Source organism: Cavenderia fasciculata (genome assembly GCF_000203815.1).
Source record: "Cavenderia fasciculata unplaced genomic scaffold Scf_Dfasci-G-p-12c09.r1-3, whole genome shotgun sequence".
Taxonomy (NCBI): domain Eukaryota; phylum Evosea; class Eumycetozoa; order Acytosteliales; family Cavenderiaceae; genus Cavenderia; species Cavenderia fasciculata.
In genome coordinates, this window is record NW_004457736.1 from 1,664,044 (window position 1) to 1,690,656 (window position 26,613).

At 34.6% G+C, this 26,613-nt stretch overlaps 10 protein-coding genes across 10 annotated transcripts; 5 read left to right on the forward strand and 5 right to left on the reverse strand.

Moving 5' to 3' along the window:
• Nucleotides 1-59: 59 nt before the first annotated feature.
• On the reverse strand, nucleotides 60-1,586 carry DFA_06572 (uncharacterized protein; the record flags this gene model as incomplete). Its single annotated transcript, XM_004362216.1, has 1 exon — nucleotides 60-1,586. One exon carries the CDS (start codon nucleotides 1,584-1,586, stop codon nucleotides 60-62), a length of 1,527 nt encoding a protein of 508 aa, XP_004362273.1.
• Nucleotides 1,587-2,286: 700 nt separating this feature from the next.
• DFA_06573 (acyl-CoA oxidase) lies at nucleotides 2,287-4,851 on the forward strand (the record flags this gene model as incomplete). Its single annotated transcript, XM_004362217.1, has 8 exons — nucleotides 2,287-2,378; nucleotides 2,559-2,770; nucleotides 2,803-2,823; nucleotides 2,868-2,977; nucleotides 3,090-3,571; nucleotides 3,637-3,827; nucleotides 3,910-4,386; nucleotides 4,451-4,851. The coding sequence occupies 8 exons, from the start codon at nucleotides 2,287-2,289 to the stop codon at nucleotides 4,849-4,851; spliced, it is 1,986 nt and encodes a 661-aa protein (XP_004362274.1).
• Nucleotides 4,852-4,949: 98 nt separating this feature from the next.
• smc3 (structural maintenance of chromosome protein) lies at nucleotides 4,950-11,485 on the reverse strand (the record flags this gene model as incomplete). Its single annotated transcript, XM_004362218.1, has 5 exons — nucleotides 4,950-9,103; nucleotides 9,187-9,330; nucleotides 9,617-9,694; nucleotides 9,915-10,363; nucleotides 10,437-11,485. 5 exons carry the CDS (start codon nucleotides 11,483-11,485, stop codon nucleotides 4,950-4,952), a joined length of 5,874 nt encoding a protein of 1,957 aa, XP_004362275.1.
• Nucleotides 11,486-11,983: 498 nt separating this feature from the next.
• On the reverse strand, nucleotides 11,984-12,523 carry DFA_06575 (uncharacterized protein; the record flags this gene model as incomplete). The annotated part of the gene is made up of 2 exons (XM_004362219.1): nucleotides 11,984-12,135; nucleotides 12,310-12,523. 2 exons carry the CDS (start codon nucleotides 12,521-12,523, stop codon nucleotides 11,984-11,986), a joined length of 366 nt encoding a protein of 121 aa, XP_004362276.1.
• A 1,066-nt stretch (nucleotides 12,524-13,589) lies between these two features.
• DFA_06576 (uncharacterized protein) lies at nucleotides 13,590-15,131 on the forward strand (the record flags this gene model as incomplete). Its single annotated transcript, XM_004362220.1, has 5 exons — nucleotides 13,590-13,664; nucleotides 13,812-13,878; nucleotides 13,981-14,144; nucleotides 14,213-14,725; nucleotides 14,787-15,131. 5 exons carry the CDS (start codon nucleotides 13,590-13,592, stop codon nucleotides 15,129-15,131), a joined length of 1,164 nt encoding a protein of 387 aa, XP_004362277.1.
• A 127-nt stretch (nucleotides 15,132-15,258) lies between these two features.
• DFA_06577 (uncharacterized protein) lies at nucleotides 15,259-15,654 on the forward strand (the record flags this gene model as incomplete). The annotated part of the gene is made up of 2 exons (XM_004362221.1): nucleotides 15,259-15,340; nucleotides 15,395-15,654. 2 exons carry the CDS (start codon nucleotides 15,259-15,261, stop codon nucleotides 15,652-15,654), a joined length of 342 nt encoding a protein of 113 aa, XP_004362278.1.
• Nucleotides 15,655-16,046: 392 nt separating this feature from the next.
• DFA_06578 (uncharacterized protein) lies at nucleotides 16,047-17,123 on the forward strand (the record flags this gene model as incomplete). Its single annotated transcript, XM_004362222.1, has 1 exon — nucleotides 16,047-17,123. One exon carries the CDS (start codon nucleotides 16,047-16,049, stop codon nucleotides 17,121-17,123), a length of 1,077 nt encoding a protein of 358 aa, XP_004362279.1.
• A 376-nt stretch (nucleotides 17,124-17,499) lies between these two features.
• Nucleotides 17,500-20,826, forward strand: corB (WD-40 repeat-containing protein; the record flags this gene model as incomplete). The annotated part of the gene is made up of 3 exons (XM_004362223.1): nucleotides 17,500-19,539; nucleotides 19,628-20,400; nucleotides 20,685-20,826. 3 exons carry the CDS (start codon nucleotides 17,500-17,502, stop codon nucleotides 20,824-20,826), a joined length of 2,955 nt encoding a protein of 984 aa, XP_004362280.1.
• A 216-nt stretch (nucleotides 20,827-21,042) lies between these two features.
• On the reverse strand, nucleotides 21,043-22,558 carry sapA (saposin A; the record flags this gene model as incomplete). The annotated part of the gene is made up of 3 exons (XM_004362224.1): nucleotides 21,043-21,869; nucleotides 21,937-22,222; nucleotides 22,349-22,558. 3 exons carry the CDS (start codon nucleotides 22,556-22,558, stop codon nucleotides 21,043-21,045), a joined length of 1,323 nt encoding a protein of 440 aa, XP_004362281.1.
• Nucleotides 22,559-23,069: 511 nt separating this feature from the next.
• abcA3 (ABC transporter A family protein) lies at nucleotides 23,070-26,333 on the reverse strand (the record flags this gene model as incomplete). The annotated part of the gene is made up of 9 exons (XM_004362225.1): nucleotides 23,070-23,302; nucleotides 23,386-23,761; nucleotides 23,835-24,119; nucleotides 24,190-24,467; nucleotides 24,534-24,629; nucleotides 24,715-24,983; nucleotides 25,066-25,384; nucleotides 25,509-26,068; nucleotides 26,230-26,333. The coding sequence occupies 9 exons, from the start codon at nucleotides 26,331-26,333 to the stop codon at nucleotides 23,070-23,072; spliced, it is 2,520 nt and encodes an 839-aa protein (XP_004362282.1).
• Between the last annotated feature and the right edge of the window lie 280 nt (nucleotides 26,334-26,613).

The following is a 26,613-nucleotide window of genomic DNA, read 5'->3' on the forward strand; positions in this document are numbered from 1 at the left end:
ATAATAATAATAAATAAATAAAAATCGAATTAGCTTTTTTTTTTAAAACTATATGTAGTTTATAGGATCTTTGAGATATCTCTTGTAAAAGTATTTGGTGTAATCTTTTTAAATTGACCAATTGGTACTTGTGATGGTCTAAAGATATTATGAGTAGTAAATGATTGTATACTTTTGTTTACATTCATTGCTCTAAACAAGATGGCTATTGGGTTTTCAGTTGTATCGCCATGGTTTTTGTTTGCCATTGTAATTGAAAGTTGTTTGAGTGAGGTATTGTTGGCAATTGGGTGTTCAAGTAGAGAAATTGAATTCCAACCGGTCAATTGGAGTGACAAGGTTAGGTATTTAAGTGTATTGTTTTGTAAGAGTGAAACTAATGATAGGATATCTTCATCGTTTAGAGCATGAAAGACAAATAGCTCTAGTGAAACCAATTTGGATGGCAGACATCTACCTAGGTAAAACACCCAATTATTTGATGAATCGATTTGTAGTGTCAACGTTGTAACAGAATCTGATATTTTTGATGGTGGTGCAGACCCTGCTACTAACCTGAGTGACAGCGATTCTAGGTTATTCTTTGTTTCTAAATGTCTCATCAAATCTTGATTGATTGGTCCTTGTATGTTGAGAGATGTAATTGAATCGATTCCAATCACCACTCTATTGAGAGCATTGTCAAGACCATCAACCCAATTCGAAAGATTTGTGATTGAGAATGAGAATTTGGTCAGTCTGATCGACGACTTGACACGTTTCTTTTGCCAATTGTAAATAGCTTCTAGTGTCGACAATGAACAATCAGTTGTTTGTACAAGTGATAGTGATCTTAGTAGAGGTAGATTATCATCTTGAAAAAGTAAACGAGGTGGATTGGTTTGAAAGTTGGTAACAATTGAAAGATGTTCCAATTGGTGTTGTAGTGCCAATATGATTTCAGGTGTTGTTGTTGAATCTTTCTTTTCTTCTCTTCCATCAAATACATAGGTCAAAGAATTGATAGAATGTCTATCTTTGTACTCTTTGAGGTATTTAGCTATTGCATCAGACAATAGTGGATGAACTGGACCAACCTCTAGATGTGTCAATTCTTTGAGGTTTAGTTTGTTGGTTGGAGAAGGTGTAAAGAGGATGACAACGTTATTGGGTAGTGTAGAAAATACACGATCAGTTCTCTCTATTTGCTCTAAATTCAATGCCAATGACTTTAGAGTTGGTCGAAAGAGTGCTTCGACGACTCTACTCTCACCCAAATCGTCAATCATTATATTGACAGTGTCAGGTGGTAGAGCAAGTCTTGTACAATACTGTAGAGGTCCATTTAGATTCAATACATGAGAGTATATAACTTGTCTTTTTGGTAAAGGTATTAAAACGCCTCTACCAGTACGAAGGGTCAAGTGCTGACGAGTAATGGTCGATATAACAGCCATAGAGTACATCCATCTCTTACAAACACCTCTCAACAACAATCTATGTTGAAGTGGTGTAATAGCATCATGTATTAAATGTGTCAATATATAATATTCTATTATATGTGGTAGATCTATATCTAGTTTACTTATAACTCTAATATTCTCCATTATAATATCTCTTTACTTTGAAAAAAAAAAAAAAAAAAAAAAAAGAGTTCATCTGCACAAGTTAAACTTTGATATAAGATTTTCCAAGTTGATCAGAGATCGTCGATCTACGGAATCATCAATGAAAATTATATTATACAATAATTATTATAAAAAGTTAATTTTTACCTTTTGTTTGAATAATATTACTTTTACTCTTTTGAGAGACCTACTCTAAAGGGTACTGTCAACTTGGTAACCCCATCTTGTTGTTGATCTATTTGTGAAGATGGCTTGTTTCAACCAATGAACACCTTCGTATTTTTAAATTTCTTTTTCAAACGTGGAACCAGGCCAATTTCGACCGAATGGGAGAGGATTTTATTCAAAAAATCTTGGTCATTAAAAATTTTATTTTTTTAACATTAAAATTATCGTTGTTCGAAACCCCGCCCAATAATCGATCACACAAAAGAGGCTTCACTACACTTTCTCTCTCTTTTTCTCTCTTTCTCCCTCTAACTTTTTCCTTTACACTTAAGAGTAACCAACAACCCAAACTTGTTAAATTATTTTAATTTTTTTTTTGGATTACACACCTTATAACTATTTCCTCACTTCACAAAAATTAAATAATACTACTACTTTTACTACCCACCACTATTACGACTATTAGATATATAAAATTAAAGAGATAGAGAGTAATAATAATAATTAAAAAATGGATAATACAATGTTACAATTCCCAAAAGGTGATCAATCCTCTTCTTTGGATCAACAATCATCATCCAACAAGGAAAAGAAATTAGAAAAGTATATTCAAAAGCCATTGTCCCAAAAGCTCATTGCTTGGTCAAACCAAAGTATTGAGTATCCAGAGGTAATCTATAAAATAGAATCAATTATATATTAATTAAATTAATCCTATTAATCATTTCCTTTCTATCCATAAACTTTTAAATACTCTTTACTCTCTCTCTCTATTTAGTTTAGAAAACAAATAATGGATATCCTACATGATAAATCAATTTATAATGTTGATTTGGATGTAACAAAGGATCAGAATAGATTAACTGTATTAAAACAATTACTTCATTTCCTTCCACTTACATTTGGTAAAGGTATTGTTAATATTTCTGATCTCAGAAATGATCCAGGAAGAGTTGTCGCACTCATTGATAGTTTATCCCAATTTGATGATTGTAGTATGTATTAAAAAGAATAAATTAATAAATAGAGAGAAAGAGAGAGAACGAGAGTATATATATTTAATCATTTTCCATCATCTTTATCTACTTTAAGGTTTAATGACCAAGATGGTTGTAAATAATTTCTTGTTTGGTGCTTCGGTATTTAATCTTGGTACTGAACGTCATCATACATTATTACCTGATATCCAATCTGGTAAATTGGTAAAGTATCAATATAATAGAATACTAAATAATTATTAATACATACTTTTAATACCTACCAATACCAATTCATATCTATTTATATTTATATATTTATTTAATATTTAATTAGCTTGGATGTTTTGCAATGACAGAGTTGGGACATGGAAGTAATGTTAGAGCATTAGAGACAACTGCTACCTATGACTCTGAAAAGAATGAATTTGTCATTAATACTCCAGTTAGAACAGCCACCAAATGGTGGATAGGTAATTCTGCTCATGCCGTCATTGCTACAGTATTTGCAAGACTTATTATCGATGGAGTAGATAATGAAGTTCATGCATTCCTTGTTCCACTCAGAAAATCAAACGGTTATGATTTATTACCAGGTGTCAAGATTGGTGACTTGGGTATGAAGTTTGGTTTGAATGGCGTCGACAATGGATGGATTCAATTTGACAATGTTAGAATTCCAGCATCAAATCTATTGGACAAGTTTGGTGGTGTAGAAAATGGAGTCTATCGTTCACCAATCTCAAGTCCAAGTAAAAGATTTGCTACCATTTTGGCTCAAATGATTACTGGAAGAATTTCTATTTGTGCTGGTACCATGTAAGTAGTTTATATTTTTTAAAAGTCTGCCTATTCAAAATTACTAATATTTTATTTTACACAAGTCGAAATTTAAAGATTGGATTGGCAATTGCTTGTAGATATGCAACCAAAAGATTACAATTTGGACCAGATTTAAAGAGTACTGAAAATGCAATCATGGATTACCCAACCCATTATCTATCTCTAATGCCAATGGTTGCCTCTGTATATGCCTATGATGCTACCAGAAGTTATTTGGCTAAAAAATTCCAAGGTAATTTAATTTATTTAATTTTAAAACTATGGATCATGAATATAAATATTAATTACCTATTTTATTTATTTTTTTTTTTTAGAACGAACTGGAGAAGATGAAATCCATGTTTTAGCATCAGGACTTAAAGCATTTTTAACTCAATATACAACAACCTCATTGTTGGAGATGAGAAGAATGTGTGGTGGTCATGGATACTGGGGTCTAAGTAGATTTGGACGGTTGATTGCCTCCAATGATATCGGTAGAACATTTGAAGGTGACAACACCCTTTTATTGCAACAAGTTGCCAAGGACTTGTTAACCCAATTCAAAAAAGAATATACCAGCAACAAATTTACTGGAACTCTCAAATATTTGAGCAAGAATACCAGTCTCTTTATGGATCGTATCAATCCAATCACCACAAGAAGAAGTGATGAAAAACATATTCTCAGTCTCAAGTTTTTACTGGATGCCATGGAATATCGTTCATCAAAATTATTGATCGATTCTGCAAATACCGTTGCCAAAAATTATAAAGAAACAAAGAAACCATTTGATTCTTGGAATGTTTCATGTAAGTTTAAAAAAAATACAAATATATTTATTTATTTATTTATTAATTTACTTTTCTTTTATAGTGGAAATATTAGTACATTTAGCCAAGGCGCATACTGAAACTATTATTGTAACCAAATTTATTGAATCAATCAAGGCAGTTCAAGATAGAGAATTGAAGGATTCTCTAAAGAAACTTTGTCAACTCTATGCTCTCTGTAAAATACGTGAAGACTTTGAATTCTTTAGAAATACCAACTACCTCAAGAATGGAAAGGCTATTGCCATTGGAAAGATCATCTCTACTCTTTGTTTTGAATTATCAAGAGAGGCAATCACCTTGGTCGAAGGTTTCGGTAATGATGAAGAGTTACTTGAATCACCATTGGGTTTGGCAGATGGCGACCTTTATGAAAATATTTGTAAAAAAGTAGGTGGTCCATTCTCTCCTGCCAATTATCTTGTAACACCATCAAAATTATAAATTCAAAATTCAAAATAATATAAAAATAAAATATTTACCTCTTATATATAATATGATATGTTTGTTTTTTTTTTTATACAAATAATTTAAATTTACTTTTATTTTTTTTGTTCTTCTTCTTCATCTGAAGAAAAGTCATCATCATCATCACTATCTTCATCTGATGATTTTTTAATACCTCTTTCTGGTTCTGGTAAAAAGGTTGCAACTTTTTCCATAACTTCTTCAATACGTTGAGAGAATGACCCTTCGTCCAAATCCTCTTCTATGTCTGGTTTTTGAGGTGAAACAATATTGCCAATTGGTTGAGGTGAGGTTCTCTTGCTGTCGGCGGCTTGTTCCATTGAGCTATCATCTTCCATTTCCACATCTTTTTCTCCGCCTCCGTCCTTTTCGTCTTCCTTTGTTTTGATGATACCACCCAAACGTACATAATTGGCCTTGGATTCATCATAGTCTTTTTTACAGTTCAAATATTTCTTGTGTAGTCTATCAAATAGTCTCTTCTTTTCAATGAGCAGATTAGAGAGTGTAGACGATTCAGAGGACGAGGTGGCAGTGGTGGTAAGTTTTTGCTCAATGTCGAGCATTTCATTACAAGCAGTTTCTGCTCGTTGCATGGCAACCATTGCACGCTTCTTGCAACGTTTGTATTCAATTTCGACCATATGTTTGTCTTCGGCAAGACCGAGAACGGTTGGACCAATGTATTCTTCCTCCTTGGGCACACCAGTATAGGTGAAATCCAATGTGGGGGCCTTGTCGTGTTGTTTGATAATGTTGAGGGCATCTGCCTTGCTACCTGGCACCAATTTACTGGCACCCTTGAGGAAAGTGACAATCCAATTTTGATTGGCATCCATGACAAACTCTGGACCAAAAGTAGTGGCAATAAACTGTGTAAACTTGCTGTGCTTACGAATGAGACGTGACACACTGATACGGTATTGATGATCGAGGGCGGCATCGATTTCATCGAGAAGATAAAAGGGAGCTGGATCGGTACGTTGGAGAGCAAAGATGAGTGCCAAGGCAACAAGTGTCTTTTGACCACCAGAGAGTTGATGCATGGTGAGTGGGGCGTGACCCTTGCCAAAAGATACACGAATGCCAACACCTTTGAATTTGAGATCCAATGGTGTGGCGATACGATTCTGCGAGTCTGCAGCCCATTGTGATGGCTTTTCATCCTCTCCTTCTCCGTCACGATGCATAATGAGTTGGGCATCACCAGGTGGGATGAGTTCTTTAAATACTTGAACAAAGTTTCTGGCCACATCAGAGTAGGTACGAGCGATTGCTTCTTCTTTTTTTTGTTCCATTGTCTTCATAAAATCGATAATAGAGTTTACAGATACCTTGAGTTCCTTGGAACGATTGTTGAGACTTTCAAAAACCTCTGATGTACTACGATATTGTTCGTCGGCACGATGGTTGAGCCCTGCCGATTTTCTCAACTGGGCGTTGATGGAACGCAATTGCTCGTTGGCATCTTCACGTGACAATAATTTGAGATGGTCAAAGTTGACAGACTGAGCAGCAACCTTGGCACGACTTTTACTTTGGTTCTTGGAATGCATTTGAAGGTTGATGGCCAATTGTTCGAGTTGAGAGGCAATCTCCATCAATTGACCTTCCTTTTCTTCTAGATTTTTCTTAATGTCATCGACACGTTTCTTGGCGTCTCTTTGTAGTTGCTCGTTACTATCAACCTCTTGTCGCAAGCTATCTAATTTTTCTTCTATTCCTTGACTTTCTTGCGTTTCTTCCTTGAGCTCTGATTCTCTTTCTTGAATGACACGTGCATTTTCAGCAAGAGTATTATCACCAACATAGAGTTCTTGCTCAATCTCTTGAAGACGACGAAGATGATTGTGTTTGAGTTGGTATTTCATTTGAGTAGATTCCAATTCCAACTTTACAATTTCTTGTGCTCGCTTGATCTTTTCCTCTTTGAGTTGTATAGTCTTTTCAGAGAGTTGCAAGAGTTCGGTACGTTCGCTTTCGGTGAGTGTTGTCACAAATGGCGAATCCTTTTGTCCAACATAATTGTCCAACTTTAATTTTAGAATTCTGGCATCGGTCTCTATCTTTTCTTGCATTTGACGTTTCTTGACAGCAATTTCTTCATAGAGCGATACGTCTGTTGAATCTTCACTACGTAACGCTTCAATCTCTGCTAGAATGGTTCTTCTACGTTTCTCTAGTGTTTCTTGTAGACGATCGGCAGTCTTTAGTTGTTCTTCTAATTTACCAATCTCTTTTTGTGTTGACTTTTCAGCGGCCTGTTGTTCGCCGACCTTTTCAGTCCACTCGCACAGTTGACGGTAAGCCAACATACGAGATTTATTGCTATTGTGGTAACCACCAACCATAGCACCCTTTCCATAGAGCATGTCACCTGCACGGGTAACACAATCGACACGATGTGCTCTACGTAGGTCCTCTGCAACAGCTGGTGTATCACACAACATTGTCTTTCCGAAAACCAATTGCATGGCCACTTCAAAACGTGGGTCATATTCGAGTTGAGAGAGTAATGAACGGTATTGAGCTGGTTGATTACGATCGGGTGGGACAACATTGAGGTTTGATGGACGAGATGAAATACGGTTCAGCGGTACAAAGGTGAGTCTAGATGTCTTGTCATTGTTGAATTTTTGCAATAGACGACTGGCAGTTTCATCGGTATCTACAACTATATGAAAGAGTGCATTACCAGCAACAATTTCGACTGCACGGTAATCATCTGGATTAACAAGATTGATAAGTGAAAAGAGTGCTCCAAATACACCAGTTTGTCCACGAATCTCTTTGATTGCTTCATAGATACCACGTGGAAGGGTAGATTGCATGTGAGACTCTGAACGTCTAAATTCTTCTTGCAAAGTCTTTCCTTTGGCCGTTTCACCTTCGATACTTTTCTTGAGATCTTTGAGTTGACGATGAAGGACATCCTTTTTCTTTCTTTGTTCATCTGCCTCTTTGGTGACTTGTTCCAATTGTTGACGACGTTGACGTTCACCTTGTTCACGATCAGCGACACCACTTGTCTTTTGGGCGACCAACTTTTCAGCACTCTCTGCTTCCTTGGTGACCAAACCAATTTGTACGGTATAGTCGTCCACAATCTTTTGCATATTTTTAATTTCAGTGTTGAGGTAACGATCACGTTCGGCACGATTGGCAAAGTGGAACATACCCTGTTTGACATAGAGTTCATTGAGACGAATATCGTTTCTGGCAACCACTTCGTCATCCTTTTTATCGATCAATTTAAGGTTTTGAAGGTTTGGTTCAATCTCCAAGATATCACTTTCAATCTTTTTTACACTGTTTTTGATACGATCCAACTCTTCATGTAGATCCTTTGCCTTTTTCTTGTAACGATTATCATTTTCTTTCAGTCTCTTTACATCAATCTCCATCTTGGCACGTTGTTTGGTGTGACCAATATATTCTTTTTCGCTAGAATCCAATTGTTTCTTGAGACTTGACAATGCAAGATTAATCTCTACCAACTTGTTTGATTCGTCACGATAACTAGTGTGTAGACTGTCCAGCTCTTGAGCACGTGTCTCTACATCTTGATTAAGTTTACGACGATGAGATTCAGTGTCACCAATGATCTTTTCCGACTCTATATTCTCCATCGATGCAATATAAGCCTCTAATGTCTTTTTTTCAGAACGCAGACGATGATAGTCTTCTAGTTGTTTGACTTCTTGTGCAAGTTGTTCCTTTCGTTCGTTGATGTATTCCAAATCTTGATCGATCTTGTCATGCTTTAATCTTGTTTCCTTCATGAGTTCAAAAGACTGAGAGTAACGATCTTCAAAGACGTGTGCACCAGCCACCTCTTTTAATAGATCCAAACGTTGTTTGTCACCCATCGATGCCAACTCTGCAATTTGACCTTGTTGAACGATATAGTATGGATTGCTACTAGATAGACCAGCACTCTCCATCAACGATTTAACATCTTGTTTTGAGTATGCTTGACCGTCGAGAGAGTATTCATCCTTATTTACAAACACTGAACGCTTCAATGTAAACTCTTTCTTTTGTATCGGGAAACGACCATCGCTATTATCAAACAATACCTCTACATAACCAGAATGTACTGCTGTTCCACCAAATGAATGAAGTAATTTAGATCTCTCTTCCTTTCCCAATGATAGATTACTCCAATCACCAAGTAAGAATCTAATCGCTGCAAATAAATTACTCTTTCCTGATCCATTTCTTCCAGCTAACCAAATAAAGATAAAGAAAGATAAATAAGTATATTTATATATATATGTTTTATAGAGACTATTATATTATATTACATACTAATAACATTAAAACCAGGACTAAAAGAAGTTGAAGACAAATCTAAATGTTTATAGGATTTAAATCCTTCTATTTTAATTAATTTAATAAATACCATGATGATGATATGATAGGTATTGTATTCTCTTTTCTCTCTAAATACTACTATACAAAAGAAAAAGAAAAGAGATATATTTAAACTATATATAAAAATACACACTAGACAGATGATTATCTGAAGAGCACTCTATGAGTTGAAAAGTGAGCGAATCTTTTTTTGTATATTTGGAAATTGGCGCCAAAACGAAGTTCAACTACAAACTCGGGGAGTATTTAAAATTACAATTAATAATTATTAATATTTAATTAATAATTACTAAGACCATTTATTAATTTATAATATTGTTATTGTTATTGATATTAATGATTAATAATTAATTATTAGTGTTGCCTCTAATTGCCTCGATATTTGCCTCTTTAATAGTTGTTTTATAGCTTGAGTTGATTTGTTGAAAATACCAACCTCTCACTATAAAATCTATTAATACGCGTCGTTAAGTTAGTTAATTATGATGTATACACATGTTTGTGGTGATTGATTGTTTGATTGATTATATATAAGATTGTTGTTATTGTTGTTGATAAATAGATAATATTTTTAAAAAAGGTTTTTTGTTTTTTTTTTTCGATTATTAATTATTAATAATAAATAAGGTGATTGTTTGTTTAGTAATCGCTATCGCTATTACTATTATCACTATCGCTGGTTGAATGATTGGTTGAATGATTGGTGGTGGTAGTAGTTGGATTAATGAGGTTGAGAATATTCAAAACTGAATTGGACGACGAAGAGGAGGAAGAGGGAGTATTGACAGGACTGGTAGAGTTGTTGGTATTGGTAGTAGAGGTAGTAGTAGTAGTAGAGGTGGTATTAACTGGACCAAAGGTTGGTGTATTACTACCACCAAAAGATGATGGAGGAGAGGAAGATACGTTGTTGTAAAAATCATCTCTTTCCTTTTTCTTGGTTTTGGCAAAGTAAAGTCCACAGGCATTGCATAGTGACTTGCATCCATCTGGTCCTCTACGCCATTCTGGTGTTTCCATTGTACCACACATACAACAAACAAGTTCATCTTCATTTACTTTGTATGCATTCTTACTCTTTCTATTTCTTCTTGGTCTAACTTGAACAAATCTATTAAAATAAAGAAAAAGAATTAGAGATGGAACTTTAAAAGTGTATATAGATAACTAAGAAACAAACATACTCTAGTGATTTTTCAGGTTTTGGTGCGTATGGTAATCTAGACTTTCTAAGCTTCTTGGCCTTTTTGGAGACATCTTCAAGTGATTTCAATAGACGATTGAGGTTGTCGGTACGGTCAGTGCTGGCACCCTTTTGAGTATCGATTTCTTGACATAGAGGTAAGATTGACTCTACCATATTATACAAACCATGTGGTAGGCTTTGTTTAAATGTTGATGTCATAAAATTGTTGTTGTTATTATTATTAGTTTGATTGATGTTGTTATTGTTATTATTATTATTATTATTGTTGAGATCCTCTGATTTAACACTTTGGATATTTTGTGAAGAAGAAGAAGAAGAAAAGGAATTGTTTGAATTGAAGCTTGAATCAATAACTGTAGAGAGTTTGATTGGTTTGGGCGAGAGAGTGATATCTAACTTTGAGTTGTAGGGTTGCGATCGAATATCGACAACAACTGAAGGAGCAGGTGACGATAAGGGTCGTACAGACGACAATTGTGGTGGTGGAGATATTGATATGGGCAATGGAGTGGATGCCAATGTAGTAGGACTGCTTCTACCCACCATTGTGACAGGGGATGTAGTTGTAGATGAGGGTAAAGATGATGAGCTACTTGTGTTGTTGTTGTTGGTGGTGGTGGTGGAGGTGCCGTTTGAAATGATGATGGGGGTACTAGTGGTAGTTGTAGGATAGGATGTCATTCCGTAGGTTGGGTTTTGGTGATGATGGTGGGATGGGTTTGAAATTGGGTTTCCAAAATTGTGGTTACTCAGCGAAAAAGGAGGCATCGGAATTTGATCACGTGGCGAATGTGGTACCATTTGGAATGGATTTAATCGATTTCCATTGTTGTAATTATTATTAATATTATTAATACTATTATTTTGATTGTTATTATTATTATTATTATTGTACATTCTTTTGTAATCTAGTGAATATGGTAGTGGTGGTGTTGGTAATCTAGATTGTGATTGTTGTTGTTGTTGATTGTTATTATTATTATTAAAATAGTTTAGGTGGTGCATATAATCTTCGATGATATCCATGATATCTTAGTACTACTTTTGAGTTGATTGATTGATTGACTTTTTTGTTTTTTTTTTTTTTTAAAAAAGTATAATTGAATTAAGTTTATCTCTTGTCTGATTATTATTATTTATCTGTTATTGATGATCAAATAAAAAAAAATAATAAACTATATGTAGTTGAAGGATAAGGGTAGATAGAATTATGTTAATATCTTTTTATGTTCAGAGTTGACGAGGAGACGACGATGATGATGATGGCGGTTGTGATTGTGTAATGACAGATCGGTCAGTCGGTCGGTTAAAGAATAAAAAGAAGCAATGGTGGTGGTGGTGGTGTGATGATATGATGATGTTGTTGATAATAGTAGTAGGAGGTAGGTTGTTGGTTGATCAGTCACACTGGGAGGAAGATAATTATTATTATTATGATTGAATTATTAATATTACCTCTTGATGATGTGGTTAGTTAACTGGGCAGTTGGTTAGTTATGTTTGTTCAAATTAATAATTAACACTCTATCTAGGAGCTTTAGTATTTATAATTAATGTCGAATTGGTTGGAGGGTCGTGGGTTGGTTGAGATTGAAACAACAAAGAGCAAGCAGCGATAGAACCTTGTTCATTATCGACCGGAAGACTATATTGATTAGAAGAAGGGGGCGTGGCCCCTATTATTAACCCCACTGCAAGCAGCATGTTAGGCTATCACAAAGAAGAACACATGACTAACTATAGCAGATTGCTAACATTATTTAGAACCTTTAAAGGAAAGTATTAGCAGATTCAAAGATTGTTTGCTTCAATATTGATTGTGTTGTTTGCTGGCGGTCGTTGGTGCTCACCGTCATAGAGAAGAAGAAGGATTGAATAATGATGGTGACGTTCTGGTACATATGTTTCCATTGAATCTTGAAAGTGTTGTTGTTGTTTAGGTGTGTTGTCTTTGATCTCTGAAACGTTATTTCTTGATCGACATCTGCTTGTGCACACTCGAGAACGGTTAGATTTTTTGGTTTTTGGGGGTATCAGTTTTTTCAAACTTTCAAACATGTTCATTTTTAACCCCCCAAACTTCGTTCTTTGAGGGTACCCTAGCACCATCAAGATTCAATACGAACCATATTCTTGAAAAGTATTCATAGAGTGGTGGGGCTCTTCCTCTTTTTAATTAATTAATGACGATCAGATCAATCTATGATGATCTATTCTTGGGAGAACTTCGTTCTTTTTTTTTTTGAAAGATCATCGTAGTATTTGCACCCTCGCTCTTAAAATAACATAGTAAGTTCTATGATCGATCAATCTTATCTTGCTCTTCTTCTTCTTCACTGATTTCAAAATCCCAGGGTAATTAGTATTGTCTTGTAATAAAGGTTTCCTCATCGTTTGTGAACTGTGTATAAACAAAACAAACAAACACCTAAAAAGGAAACAAATAGGTTACACATCCAAAAGAGGAAATACTATTGATAAGACTTTTAGAGATTATGATATCAATTGTTTTAATCGAAAAAGAAAGAGGCATCACTGAGCTCAGCCTTCCATCCATATGGCGGCTCAGAAATGACCATAAAAGGTTAAGGTACTTTTAAAGTAATATATACTCTTAGAAGATTGAATGGGGATGTCTTACACACAACCCAAACCCCAATACTTGAACCATACACAATTCATTCTCTCAATATGGATCATCATAAATAGGTACAACAACCATTTAGATTGAAAGAACGATAAAAGATAGTATTCTAATCATAATGTTGATGATGAGGTTGAATTTAGTCGGGTTGATGAAGAAGTAGTACTCGCGATTAGATTTAGATCACAGCACAATCAAAATACTATGAATGATGCCTCCAAACCACAAACACCCAACAACCAAAAAGGTGATAACCATTTAAGGAAAAAAGTGAAAAATTGCCTCATTTGGTTTTGGTCAAGGCATCACCATCGATGATGAAGAACTATGAATCTATCTGCTTTTCCGCTTCTCGTTGTGCACAGAAAAATCTTTCGTCCAAACTCAAACCAACCCATCATCATCAACACACAGTTGTCCAGCATTGACCAAAATATTATTATTTTTTTTTTGTGTCACAAACCATTCATACAATGAAAATAGATAATGAGTTCAGGACAGTCAGCAGTTGGTTCTATATATTACTTTGAAACAGAGGTTAGGTTATTTCAGTTGTTGGTTGTAGTTTAGGTTGGTTGGTTGGTTGGCACAAACAGTTTGGCCTTTTCATAAATGATGGTTGAACTTTCAAACGTAAAGTTTGGATAATCTTTATTATTACTTTGACATTTACTCTATTCTATTCAAGTAGACTTTGATCCATCTTAGGATAAAGGTGTTTGGCTTCCCTTCTATGTTTTCTCGACAACTAGTATTACTATTACCTTTTTATGTTGTAATTTTTAAAAATTGAAGTGGTCATTGTTTTGTTGTTCATTCATTAATTATGATTGTTGTTATTGCTGCTGGTTGATGAAAAGATATAAACATAATTTAGATAGTTATTGTCACAAGACTAACAATAATAATAATAGTAATAATAATAATAATAACAATGCATATAGTGGTAATAACAACAGTACCATAAATAATAGTAATAACAACAATATAATATATAGACCTTTCAAGAGAACTGATTTGCCAAGTTTAAGAACTTTACAAGTAATTACTTTATCAATATAGATGATGAATTGAAAATGAGATGCTAACATATGTATATCATCATGTAGCTTCAATTATTTCCTGTTAAATATAGATCATCATTTTATCAAAAGCTTATACGAAATGACTTTATTTGTATATTGGCATTTAGATGTACTAGTAGTAGTAGTAGTTTAAATAACCAAAGTGATATCAATAAGATTGATAATGATGATGGTATTGATAATAGCAGTTGTAGTAGTGGAAGTGATCAAGATGATAACGACAACAACGACAACAACAACAACAACAACAACAATAATATAGATGTACAAACTTATGCAACACCTCCTTCATCACCAACTACTACTACTACTACCACGACCACCAACAATCAAGAAGAAGAAGAGGAGGAAGAAGAGGAAAGAGACAAAGAAAGTACAATAACGATCAAAGAAGAATTAATTGGAGTTGTTTGTTCAAAGATATCTTCAAATGAAGGTATTTGTTCATTGTTTATGAGTCATTACACTGGTTATATTCTTACGCTTGGTGTAAAAGAAGAGTATCGAAAATTGGGAATTGGAAGTGTTTTATTAAATGTATGTAATCAAGACATGATTCATTGATGCGATATTTATTAATTCAAATCCAATTCTACAGACAATGTGCGAATATTTGTATGATAGACAATGTGAAATAGTATCATTACATGTAAAGTTTGGTAATGTGGCTGCATTTCAATTCTATCAAAGAAATGGATTTTCAATCGAGGAAGAGATTGTAGATTATTATCTTATAGATAGTGTCAAACATAATGCTTTGAAAATGACAAAAGAGGTTGTTAAACCAAAATCAAAACTTTCTTGGTTAAATTGGTTTAATCAACTTTCTCTAGCTGATAATAATAATAATAATAATAATACAAATAATAATAATGATAATACAAATATTAATGAAACCAATAATAATAATAATAATGAAAGTAGGCGTGATTTTGAACCATAAATATATGTACAAAAAAAAAAAAAGACTAAAGACGTTTATCTATTACTCTAGTTGTTGGTCGACCAACACAACAACAACAACAACAACCAACAACAAACATTTTTTTTTATCAATAGTACAGATAAAAATGAATAGTATTAATAATAATAATAATAATAATAATATTGTTGAAGGATGGTTAAACAAACAAGGAGGAAGATTTTCAAATAGTTGGAAAATTAGATATTTTAGATTGGTTCAAGGGTGTCTATGTTATTATCTAGATTTCCATGATATCCTTCCAATTGGTATAGTCTATCTTTCGCAAACCAGCATTGATGTAGACACTGAACAACTTATGCTCATACTGACAGCAATATCAACTAAAAGACTCTATGCATTCAAGGTCAACAGTGTCGAGAGCCGCTTCGAAAATACAAATCATCATAGCTTTAAAATTGTCTGTGATACCAAACAAGATCTTGAAAAATGGGTATCAGCTATTAGTCAATCAGTCAAATCTAACGATATTTCAAAACTATAGAGTTTTTTTTTTTATTCCCCTCTCAATAATAAAAAAAAAGTTTACTTTTTAAAAATATTATATAATATTATAAATATATATATAATATATTAGAAAAAGTAAAACACCAATACATTAATTGATATTCAATCACCAATTGTTACTTATCTTTAAATTTAATCAACCACGGAAACAGCAATTGGTCACTTGTTTTTGTTTCGTTGGCACTTATTTATTTATTTTTGGGTTGTTCATGGAATCACCGAATCGATTGATTCCCTTTATACCCAACAAATTTATTCATTTATCCGTCTATTCATCAAACCTACTTGTTCATTTTTAAATCGATCAAAAATTATTTATTTATTATTATTATAATTATTTATTATTTAAACAAATTATTACAACAAAATATGGAAACAAATAAAAAGGCTCCAGTTAGATCAATTACATTTGGAGACATTCAAATTATTGAATCTTTAGATAAATCAGCTAGTGGAGAGGTAGTTAGTAGTGATAGTAGCATGGAGAATTCATACCCTGCATCATTATCCTCATCGTCAGAGTCTACTACAACATCTTCATGTTCTTCTGCTACTGACGAGACCATTGATGAGGCTGCAACACTTGCAACCAAACTCACCTCTATCATGGCTGACGACAAGGAGGAGGAAGAGGACCAATCACCACCAACACCACCACCAGCAGATGTTGAAAAGAAAAGGGAATCACAAGAAACGGTTAAAGAGCCAGTGACATTGGTTTCAACGACAACAACATTTGTATCGCATCCTGTTCATTCATCGATTAACCTTGCCAGTTGTCATCCTCATCCTCTATCAGAAGGAGTAAGTGGTTCTACATTTTCATTGAGCCACATTGTCACATTGCCACCAGCACCACCATCGCCATTGACAGTTGGTCAATCTGCACCATTATCTCAATCATTGACTCCTAGTCCAAGAGATTCGTTTCCTCCTACCATTACTACTACCACCGCCGCTGCCGCTGCCACTACCACCATTACTACCACTACCACCGCTACCACTACTACTACTACAACCAACACATCAAACCAAGATAACGAAACCAAGATGAGTGGTATGCTAAAAAAGGAAGGAGGACGTATTAAAAGTTGGAAATCTAGATTTTGTGTACTTCAAAGTATTTCAAAGGTACTTTTATATTACAAGTCACAATCAGCCGTAGACTTAAAGAGACCACTTGGCGTAATCCCTCTTGTTGATGTCATTGTCGAACCAGTTAGCAGTGGTGGTGGTGTTGTTGGAGGTAGTGCCAACAAAAAGTGTAGATTCATAATTAGACCATTCAAAGCATCAGGTACCATCAAAGCAATGAAATACCAAGAAGATCTAACTCTAGTACCATCAAATCATCGTCATTTCGTTTTTGAAGCAGATAGTACAGCCAATCAAATGACTTGGGTTGAAGCTATAATTAAGTGTATTCATACTTCAAAAGAACAATAATGAATAACGAACCATAACTTTTGAAAATATTAAAAAACAAATAAAAATTATAAATTATCTCTTCTCTCTCTCTCTCTCTCCATCTATATCTGTATGTGTATCTAAAACTTGAACCCTTCAATGAAACTGCTAAAGCCATTTCGCACACCTGATTGTTTTTTTTTCGCTTTATTTTTTTACCTTACCCACCACATACTGTAGTCTGATATTTAGTTTTAGTTAATTCATAACTTTACTTTAGATCACAAACACCTTTTTTATTTCTGTCTCTCTCTCCTCTTTTTCAAAGGCATTTCTATTTTTGTATTATTATTATTTATATATTGTACTTTTACAACAACAACAACAAACTTTTTAAACAAAAAAGATAGATACTATGGCATTTAAATTAAATGTATCAAAATATAGACATACCAACGGTAAAGTTGATAAGAAGGAATTATGGTATCCAGATATCAATACATCAGGTAGTAGTGCTGCATCTACATTTATCAAAGCAAACACTAAATATATAGCTGCAAATTGGCAAGCAGGTACTGGTACTGTCGGTATCATCCCATTGAAGCAGTTTGGCAAGAGAAAGGGTGAAGTTTACACTATTCACGCACATTCAAATCAGTTGACCGACTTTGAATTCTCACCATTTGACCAACAATTGTTGGCCACTGCCTCTGAAGATGCAACTGTCAAGCTTTGGTCTCTGCCATCTGGTTTGACAGAGCCTGCAACCACTAGAGTAACTCTATCTGGTCACACTAAAGCTATCGACTCTGTTGTCTTTAATCCTGTCGCTGCCAACGTATTGGCATCGGGCAGTTTGGACAAGACTGTCAAGATTTGGGATTTGGAGAGTGGACAAGAACGTATCACTTTGGATTGTTTTGACAATGCTCTTACTGGTATTGCATGGAACTATGACGGTACATTGTTGGCAACTGTCTCCAAGGATCTAAAGAATCGTGTCATTGACGTTCGTTCAAAGACCGTTGTTCAACAGGGTGATGGTCATCAAGGTGTTAAACCTGCTCGTGTCGTTTGGTTGGGCAACAGCAAGTATTTCTTGACTGTTGGTTTCTCCAAGATGCGTGAACGTCAATTGATGGTCTGGGACAGCAGAGATGTAAGCAAGTCTGTCAAATCTGTCACTTTGGACAGTTCCACTGGTATCATCAACCCAGTCTATGACCAAGATGCCAGTCTTCTTTTCATTGCCGGCACTGGAGACAGCACCATTCGTACCTTTGACATGAACACTCAATTCACAGAAGAACCAGCCCTACAAGAGTTGTCACCAGTCCCAACCGACTCTCCAGCCAAGGGTATTTGTGCCATCCCCAAGTTGGCACTCGATGTGATGGAAGTTGAAATTGATCGTATCCTCAAGATCACTGCCAACTCTATCCAACCAATCACCTATTCCATGTCAAGAAAGTCAAAGACCTCTTTTGCCGAAGAGCTCTTCCCCAACACCTCTTCTCAAGAACCAGCTCTCCAAGCTCAAGAATGGTTTGATGGTGAAACTCGTGTTCCAAACCTTGTCTCTCTTGACCCAGCTAATCGTCCACAAGTCCAAGAAGACAATTACAACCAATCAACAAGCAATAATAGTCCATATGCTTCTGCCACCTCACCAACCACACTCTCTTCTCAATTTGATAGCAAACTTGTCTTTGCCGATGAAGCACCCATTCTCGATAGCAACTATGTTGCTCCAGACCTCAGCAACCAAGAACCAGAACCAGAAGTCGTTAGCAAGAGACCAGAAGACAATGTAGCTCGTACTGGTATCGTCCCAAAGGTTGTCCGTACCTCCAAGTATCGTCACATTGCAGGTACCGCATTCCCACGTTCCCAACAATACACCAATCTCAAGGTCAGCGGTAACACCTCCAACACTTGTATTGCCTCTAATTCTCTCTACTTTGCCGTACCATTTGTTGGTACTGGTGGTCCACTTGCTGTCATTCCAATTAGCCAAGTCGGACGTCAAATCAACAACCCATGCATCGAACTCGGAGCTCAATTGTTGGACTTTGATCTTTCACAATTCAACCCAGATTTGGTTGTAACCGGTGGTGAAGATCTTCACATCAAGGTGTGGCGTGTACCAGAGGGTGGTCTCCCAAAGACTGGTAAACACTATACCAACTTTGAAATTGATCTCACTGGTCATTTCCGTCGTCTTACAAGCGTCAATTTCCATCCTACCGTCGCCAACGCTCTCATCTCTACCGGTGGTGACTTTATGGTCAAGCTTTGGGATATCGAACAACAAAAGGAAGCATTCTCTTTTAACGATCATCACACTGATATGATTACCTCTATCGATGTTTCAAGACAAGGTGATCTTTTCCTTTCATCTTCAAAGGATAAAATGATGAGAGTATTTGATCCAAGATCAAATCAATTAATCTCTGTAAGTCGTGGTGGTAAAAAAAACAAAATATTTAATAGTAATAGTTTTATATTATTAGTACTAATCTTTTCTCAATTATTTTCCTTAGGAAACATTAACACATACAGGATCAAAGGGAGGAAAATCATTATGGTTAGGAACAACTGGAAATATGTTTAGTGTTGGATTTAACAAATCATCAGAGAGAGAATATCAATTATGGGATTCACGTAATCTCGGACAACCAATCAGTTCTGGTGTATTTGATCACTTGGCTGGTGTCATCACCCCATACTATGATGAAGATACAGGTGTTGTTTATTTGGCAGGAAAGGGTGATGGTTCCATTCGTATGATGGAAGTCAATGACATTGAGCCATATGCTCACTTCCTCACCGAATACAGCAGTGGTTCACCACAAATGGGTGTCTCTCGTGTCTCCAAGAACGAATGCAATGTTCGCAAGTGCGAAATTTCAAGATTCTTCAAGGTATCAGACTCTACCGTCGAACAAATCTCTATCAATGTCCCACGTAATCGTATGGAATTCTTCCAAGACGATATCTACCCAGAAACTCGTTCCAAGGCACCAGCAATGACCGCCCAAGAATATTTCAGTGGTGGTTTGGCAAGAGAACCAACCATGGTCAGTCTCTGCCCTTCCGATATGACTCCACTCTCTCAAGCTCCTGCCATCGTCAAAAAGGAACGTGAAATTATCAAAGAGGAAGTCGTCGATGACTCTCCATCACGTGACCAAGTGATCCATGGATTTTTGGATCGTGTTCAAGCTCAAAACCGTGGTGGTATTGTAAAGAAGGCAAAGAGTGAAGCTGTTCCTTTATTTGTTGAAGACGAGCCTGCCGTGGCAGACGATGAGTGGTAAATCATCACTCTTAATTTGTAGTTATATAACTATAATAAATAAATAAAAATCTAATATTTAAATAACTTTGAAATGAGTTCGGAATGGGACTAAATCACTATTCTTTTGTCAATATCCAAGGGTTCAATAATTGTTAGATGATAATGATTTTATTTTTTAATTGAAGAGAAAAAAGAATAAAAGTGGGTTGAGAGAGAATTATAATTATTATATTATTAATAATATATATTTGTTTATTGAATATTATTTAATACATTATTTAATTTTTATTTATTCACAGTGGCTTTGACGATCCAGAAGACGTTCTTGCCCGTTGGGGAGCTGTTTTAAGTTCTACAAACAAAAAATTGTTGGAAATTGCTAGATCAATTTCTTCTGAAGAATTTGAAACCCACCAATCAATATTGAATTTTATCAAATAAACAAGTGGTTTATAAAAATGATTATTAAACAATTACCTTTGTTTATTGCAAGTTATCTAAATTTTTGAAACAGATGTTAGTCACAAGTTTGAATAAATTATTTTAAAAGATTTTATTTATGTTTTTTTCTACTACGACAGGGAGAGAATGTGTGTGTTACAAAAAAAAAAATAATGAGCAGTCCCCATTTGATTACTTGTTGGGGGGTTTAGTTGTTTAGTTTAACTTCATACGACGTTGTGGAACCTTTGAAGCCTTGTGGATGATTTGGGCATCAGAGGAACAAAAGTGGAGGTCAGTGCAAGTGGTCTCTGGGTTTGGATTGGAGATGATGTACTTGATGACAGTTTCACCTTCGTTGGTGACAAAGGTTTGGCATTCTTGAACGAATTGTTGGTTTCTAAAGAAGGTACAATCGTTTTCAATAAAAGCAAGGACTTCTTGGTCGGTGGCGTTGTTACCGAGGTAACGGACGGCTTGTTGGACGACAATCTCACAGGCACTGCAGAAAGTGGCATCGACGGCCTTCTTGGTGATGGTGGCCTTCTTGATGGCATGGTGTCTCATCTTGTTTTCCTTGACGTACTTGAATTCGGTGGCCTTGGCACTTGGGGCAGTGCAAAACTTGATTTCTTGGCAAACTTGGGCTGGAGTTTGTCCGTTTTCAAGGTATTGGATGATTTCTGGGAGGTAGTTGCTGATGGCAGCGTTACAGGTAGAAGCATACTTTGGAAGGAACTTGTCGCATTCAGCTTCCAAAAAGGTTTCAATTGGACCCAAGGTCTTGTTGTCGGCGAGGAGTTGTTCGGCATAAGAGACGACAAAGGTGCAGACGGCACATTCTTCATTTCCAAGGGCCTTTTGCTTCTTTTCAGCACATGGCTTGCCAGACTTGTTACCGTTGGTTGGGCAAAGCTTGATTTGGCTGCAAACGGTGGCGGCTGGTTCCTTGTTTTCAAGGTATTGGATGATCAATGGAGCATAGTCGTTAACCAATGTTTGACATTCAGATACCCATTCACTGTTACGAAGGATGTTGCAATCTAATTAAATAAATAAATAAAATTAATAATTGATTTATATTATGTTTTTTTTAATTATTTAATTTACCCTTGTCGAGGAATTGGAGAATTTGAGATTCAGTGGCATTGTTGGCAACGTAGGTTTCAACATAGTTGACAATGTAACCACACAAGTCACATTCGAGACCACTGGCAGCAACCTTGGCTTCAGCGACCTTGTTTTGTCTGACGAGCTTGTAAAAGTGCTTGGCTTCAGCTTCAACGACGGAAGAAGTGTTGCAGAGCTTGACTTGACCGCAAATAGTTTGTGGGTTTTCCTTGTTGATCAACATCTTGACCATCAATGGTGCATAAGAGTCAACAATAACATCACACTATAAATTTAAAAAAGAGGAATGTGTTAAAAAAATGTTACACGTGCACAAAAAGTATACTACTATAGCTAGATATACAGTGTAGTTTATGAAAATTAAAAAAATTAAGTTAATTTGTGTACATACGTCATCCTTCCATGTCTTTGGTAAGACGGCACAGGCAATATCGAGACCAGTTTCGATTTCAGCAAGAGTCTTGTTTTGTTGAACGAAATCCTCAACGTATGAAAGAACGTAGGTGCAGACGCTGCACTCTAAAGCATCAGCAGATGTGGTTTGGATGGAGAAGATTGCTAAAAAAGCAACCAATAATGCAATGGTTGTAAATAATTTCATGATTGATTTAATCTCTTAATGAAAATAAAAGATAAGATGTGATGATGAATGAATGAATGATTAATAAAAAGAAAACACTCTGTTTTGTAGGGAACTGTGAAGAGGTGGGAAAAAAAAATAAAAAAAATAAAAAAAACAATTTCGGATCGAAGATTTTTTGATGTGTAGGAGTAGATAGAAAAGTCATGTGTTGCTTTTTCCTTCATAGTATTAACTTACCTTTACCTCTTTGTTTTCAGGATAAATAAATATCTAAAGAAAAAGATCGATTCAATTCAATTTTTCGGGTTTGAATTGTTGAAGCAATTTAATTTATCAATGTACCCCCGATAATTGTCGGAATTCAACATTAAAGTAGAAGGAGAATGTTCATGATACCAAAAAAGATTATCGATTTTTCCATAAAGATATTTATTTAATTTATTAATGTTGAACAATCGATATGATTGAACTATATAAAAATGATTGGTTGGAGGGATATATATATATATATTTAATTGTTGTTGTTTGTCTATTCATCGGAATGACCATCTTCATTTTGAATTTTCAAAAAGGCTTCTTCAAGAGTAGCATTTGAAACACCAATTCTTTCTACTCCCAATTTATGTTGAATGCTTTCAAACTCTTCGAAAAAGTTGGTTAAATCCTCTGACTTTTGATGGCTTAGTGAATAGGTTAATTCAATACTCGATGATTCATTGGACTTTTGAATATTATTTTGATTTTCTACTCCATGTTTTGAATCTAAGAAAAAAATAAAAGAATTAATAAATAAATAAATATGATATTGGTCTTCTAAATATTTATATATCTATAGATATTCATACTTTTGAAATGTTGTGAAAAGAATTTTTCAAAAGGTTCGTGACTGTGGACACCATTGGTATTTTTGATTGTTACTGTAAATTTGTATCCCAACTCGAATAATGTTTTTAGTTCCATTGCAGTTCCCTTGCATCTTAGCTTGCCATGAGACATGATACCAATACAATCACCAAGTAATTCTGCTTCTTCCATAAAGTGTGTTGTCAATACAATAGTCTTGCCAGGTTTCTTTAGTTGTAGAAGATTCCAAATTTGATGTCTCGCAAATACATCAAGCCCGGTTGTACATTCATCCAAAAATACAATTGAAGGATTACCAATAAATGCCATTGCAATACTAAGACGTCTTTTCATTCCACCACTAAGAGATGATGACATCTAATTAATTAAAAGAGAAAGAATAATTAAATAAATGATTAAAAATTATTATTTGGTTTTTTTTTTTTCATACACTATCTTTTTTATCCAATAATTGAACTTCTTCAAGTGATTGAATGATTGTTTGTTCCAATTGATTTTGTTCAACACCTTTAATTTTTCCAAATAGTCTAAGGTGTTCAGCACATGTCAGTTGATTGTAAAGCATATTAGTTTGAGGACAGAAACCAATATGTCTACGAATATGATCCATTTGAGTAGATACATCGAGACCATTGATAAAGACTGATCCAGATGTGATTGGAATCATACCAGTCAATATTCCCATCGTAGTCGACTTGCCAGCTCCATTGTGACCCTTGGGTTTGTTTAAAATAATTAATTAATAAATAATAGATAAATGTTATGTATTTAGATGTTATACATACTAATAATGAGAATACACTGTCTGCTTGAATCGAGTAGGTAACTCCATCCACTGCTCTAACCTTTTTACCCTTTTCAGTTTTGTGATTGTACTCTTTGATGAGGTTAAATATTTCAATACCAGAACCAGATGGGTGAGATTGAGGATCAAGTAGACGATCTCTATCTGTACCATTTAAAGAGGTGTGTCTTTGTGTTCTTGCTACATTTGATTGTGACCAATAATGTCTATCCAAAAAGAAGAACCAACTTCGCCCGGCTCCATACTCACCAGGGAATACTTGAAATAAATAAAATATTAATATGATGATGAAAATAACAAAATTATAAATGTTTTAAAACATACCTTCGATTGCATACCAAGCCATAAGTGAATAGATAATAAAATCTAAAATCATAAAACCAAATGTTACAGTTACATGTTCAGAGTTCCATGAAATTGCTTTTTTGGGAAGAAAAAGGTATTTGTTGTTAATAAAAAGAATTGCTGGATTACTTTTGTAACAAATAAATTTGTTTTTACTTACAAGTTTTTTCTGATTCCAAAAACGATACATTGGTCAAGAAATCACCAAAAGCACATGGAGAGAATAAGAATAGGAGATACTTGATACTTGGTACATGATTCTTTAGATAGAATTGGTAGAAAGCAGATAAACCAATACCAACAAGTACAATAAGTGATGCAATCGTACTAGCAACCTTTGGTGCATTGATAAATGCAGAAACAAAAAATGCAATACCAATCACAGTCAATGAATATAAAAAGAATTGTAAAAATATTAATATTGGTGATCTAAAAAAAAATATATAAAAATAAATAATGGTTAGAATAAGAATTGGATAGATTATAAATATAATGAATATAAGACACATACGTATAATGGAATAAAGAAGTTACAAAACATAATATAAGAGCCAAAACAATTAAAGTAGTATTCATAACCAATTGAATAGAAATGTAAGATAACCAATAGGCACTTTCTTTCATACCCATTACTTTGAGACCTTCCTTGATTCCATCTTTCTTTTCAGTTACCAATAATACAATAAGTTGTTGTAAAGAGTACATAAAGAACAATGGGAAATAGATTGGAAGGATATAGGTAATGGTTGATGTTATTGCCCTTGGAAGACTAGGATATTCTTGTGTTTGAGTAAATATTTCCAATGATTCTAATCCACTTCCCAATTGAACTAAATATTAATAATAATAATAATAATAATAATAATAATAAAATACAAGAAGAGTTAGTTAACAAAGAGGAAATAAATAAATCAACAAATTTTATATGTAATAATAATAATAATAAATATTTACCATAAGCAGACAAGACGATACTTTGAATTGAAACATAAGGAGATATTTGATAATTATCAGTATAAGAGGTATTTAAGCGAATGCTATAGTCTAGAGTGTCGGTAGCCAAATCTATTTGATTGAATACTACACCACCCCAGTAATGTTGAGGATTATCAAAGTAGGTATTGACCATTGAAGTTTCACTTTCAAAAGCCATTAGATTGATACCGCTGATTGGTTCAAGATATTGTTTCAACATGTTGGTTGCAATACCAGTAGAGTCGGGTACATAGGCAAATGGAAGTGATGATGCACTAGAGTTGATTGGATACATCATAGGCAATGATGAGTATTCAGTCGGTTCATAGCTTGGCACAGGTATAGACATCTTGATAATGATCAATACAGCTACATAGTAGATACCAATGAGTATTTCACCTATAGTTTCTGTTCTATTTCTCTTTTTAATTAGAATATTCTTTCCGAGTAGTGCAATTAATTGTTCTTTAAATGTACTATCTCTATGCAATGTTGTTGGTGATGTTGATGATGAAGGTGTTTGATTACCACCATCATTCCTATTATTATTCATGATGATTGATAATTAGATATATATATATATAGATATAAATATATACAATCGTGTTTATTTGTGTAAAGATGATAATGATTTGTTAAAAAAAAGACAGCTGACATCAGCTATTTAAATAAAATAGATATTTTTTAAATTAGTTTTTACCAGGCCACACTTTTAATCGTCGGATGTGATGCCCAGTGCACATCTCTTTGAAATATGGGACGGACAGAAGCGCAACGAACCGATGATCCGCGGATGCTGTACATAGAATAACCACCCAGTGTTATGTTATTTGTTTCTTTTGCAAAGATTAAAGATATTATAGTTATTATCTTTCTTTGGGTCAGTGGGTGTCCCCTTTTAGAGGTCAAGTCTGCAGCTGCTCTACTACTCTGGTAGGAAGTATTCCATTTAATGCAACTAATTACAAAGATCTTTTCAATCGATTAAATGCATGATACTTATGTCTTCAATTTTGTTTCAAGTAGTTCATCTTTTTATAAAAGGGGATAATAAATAGAGTAATAGTCCATCCAGCGTTTCAAT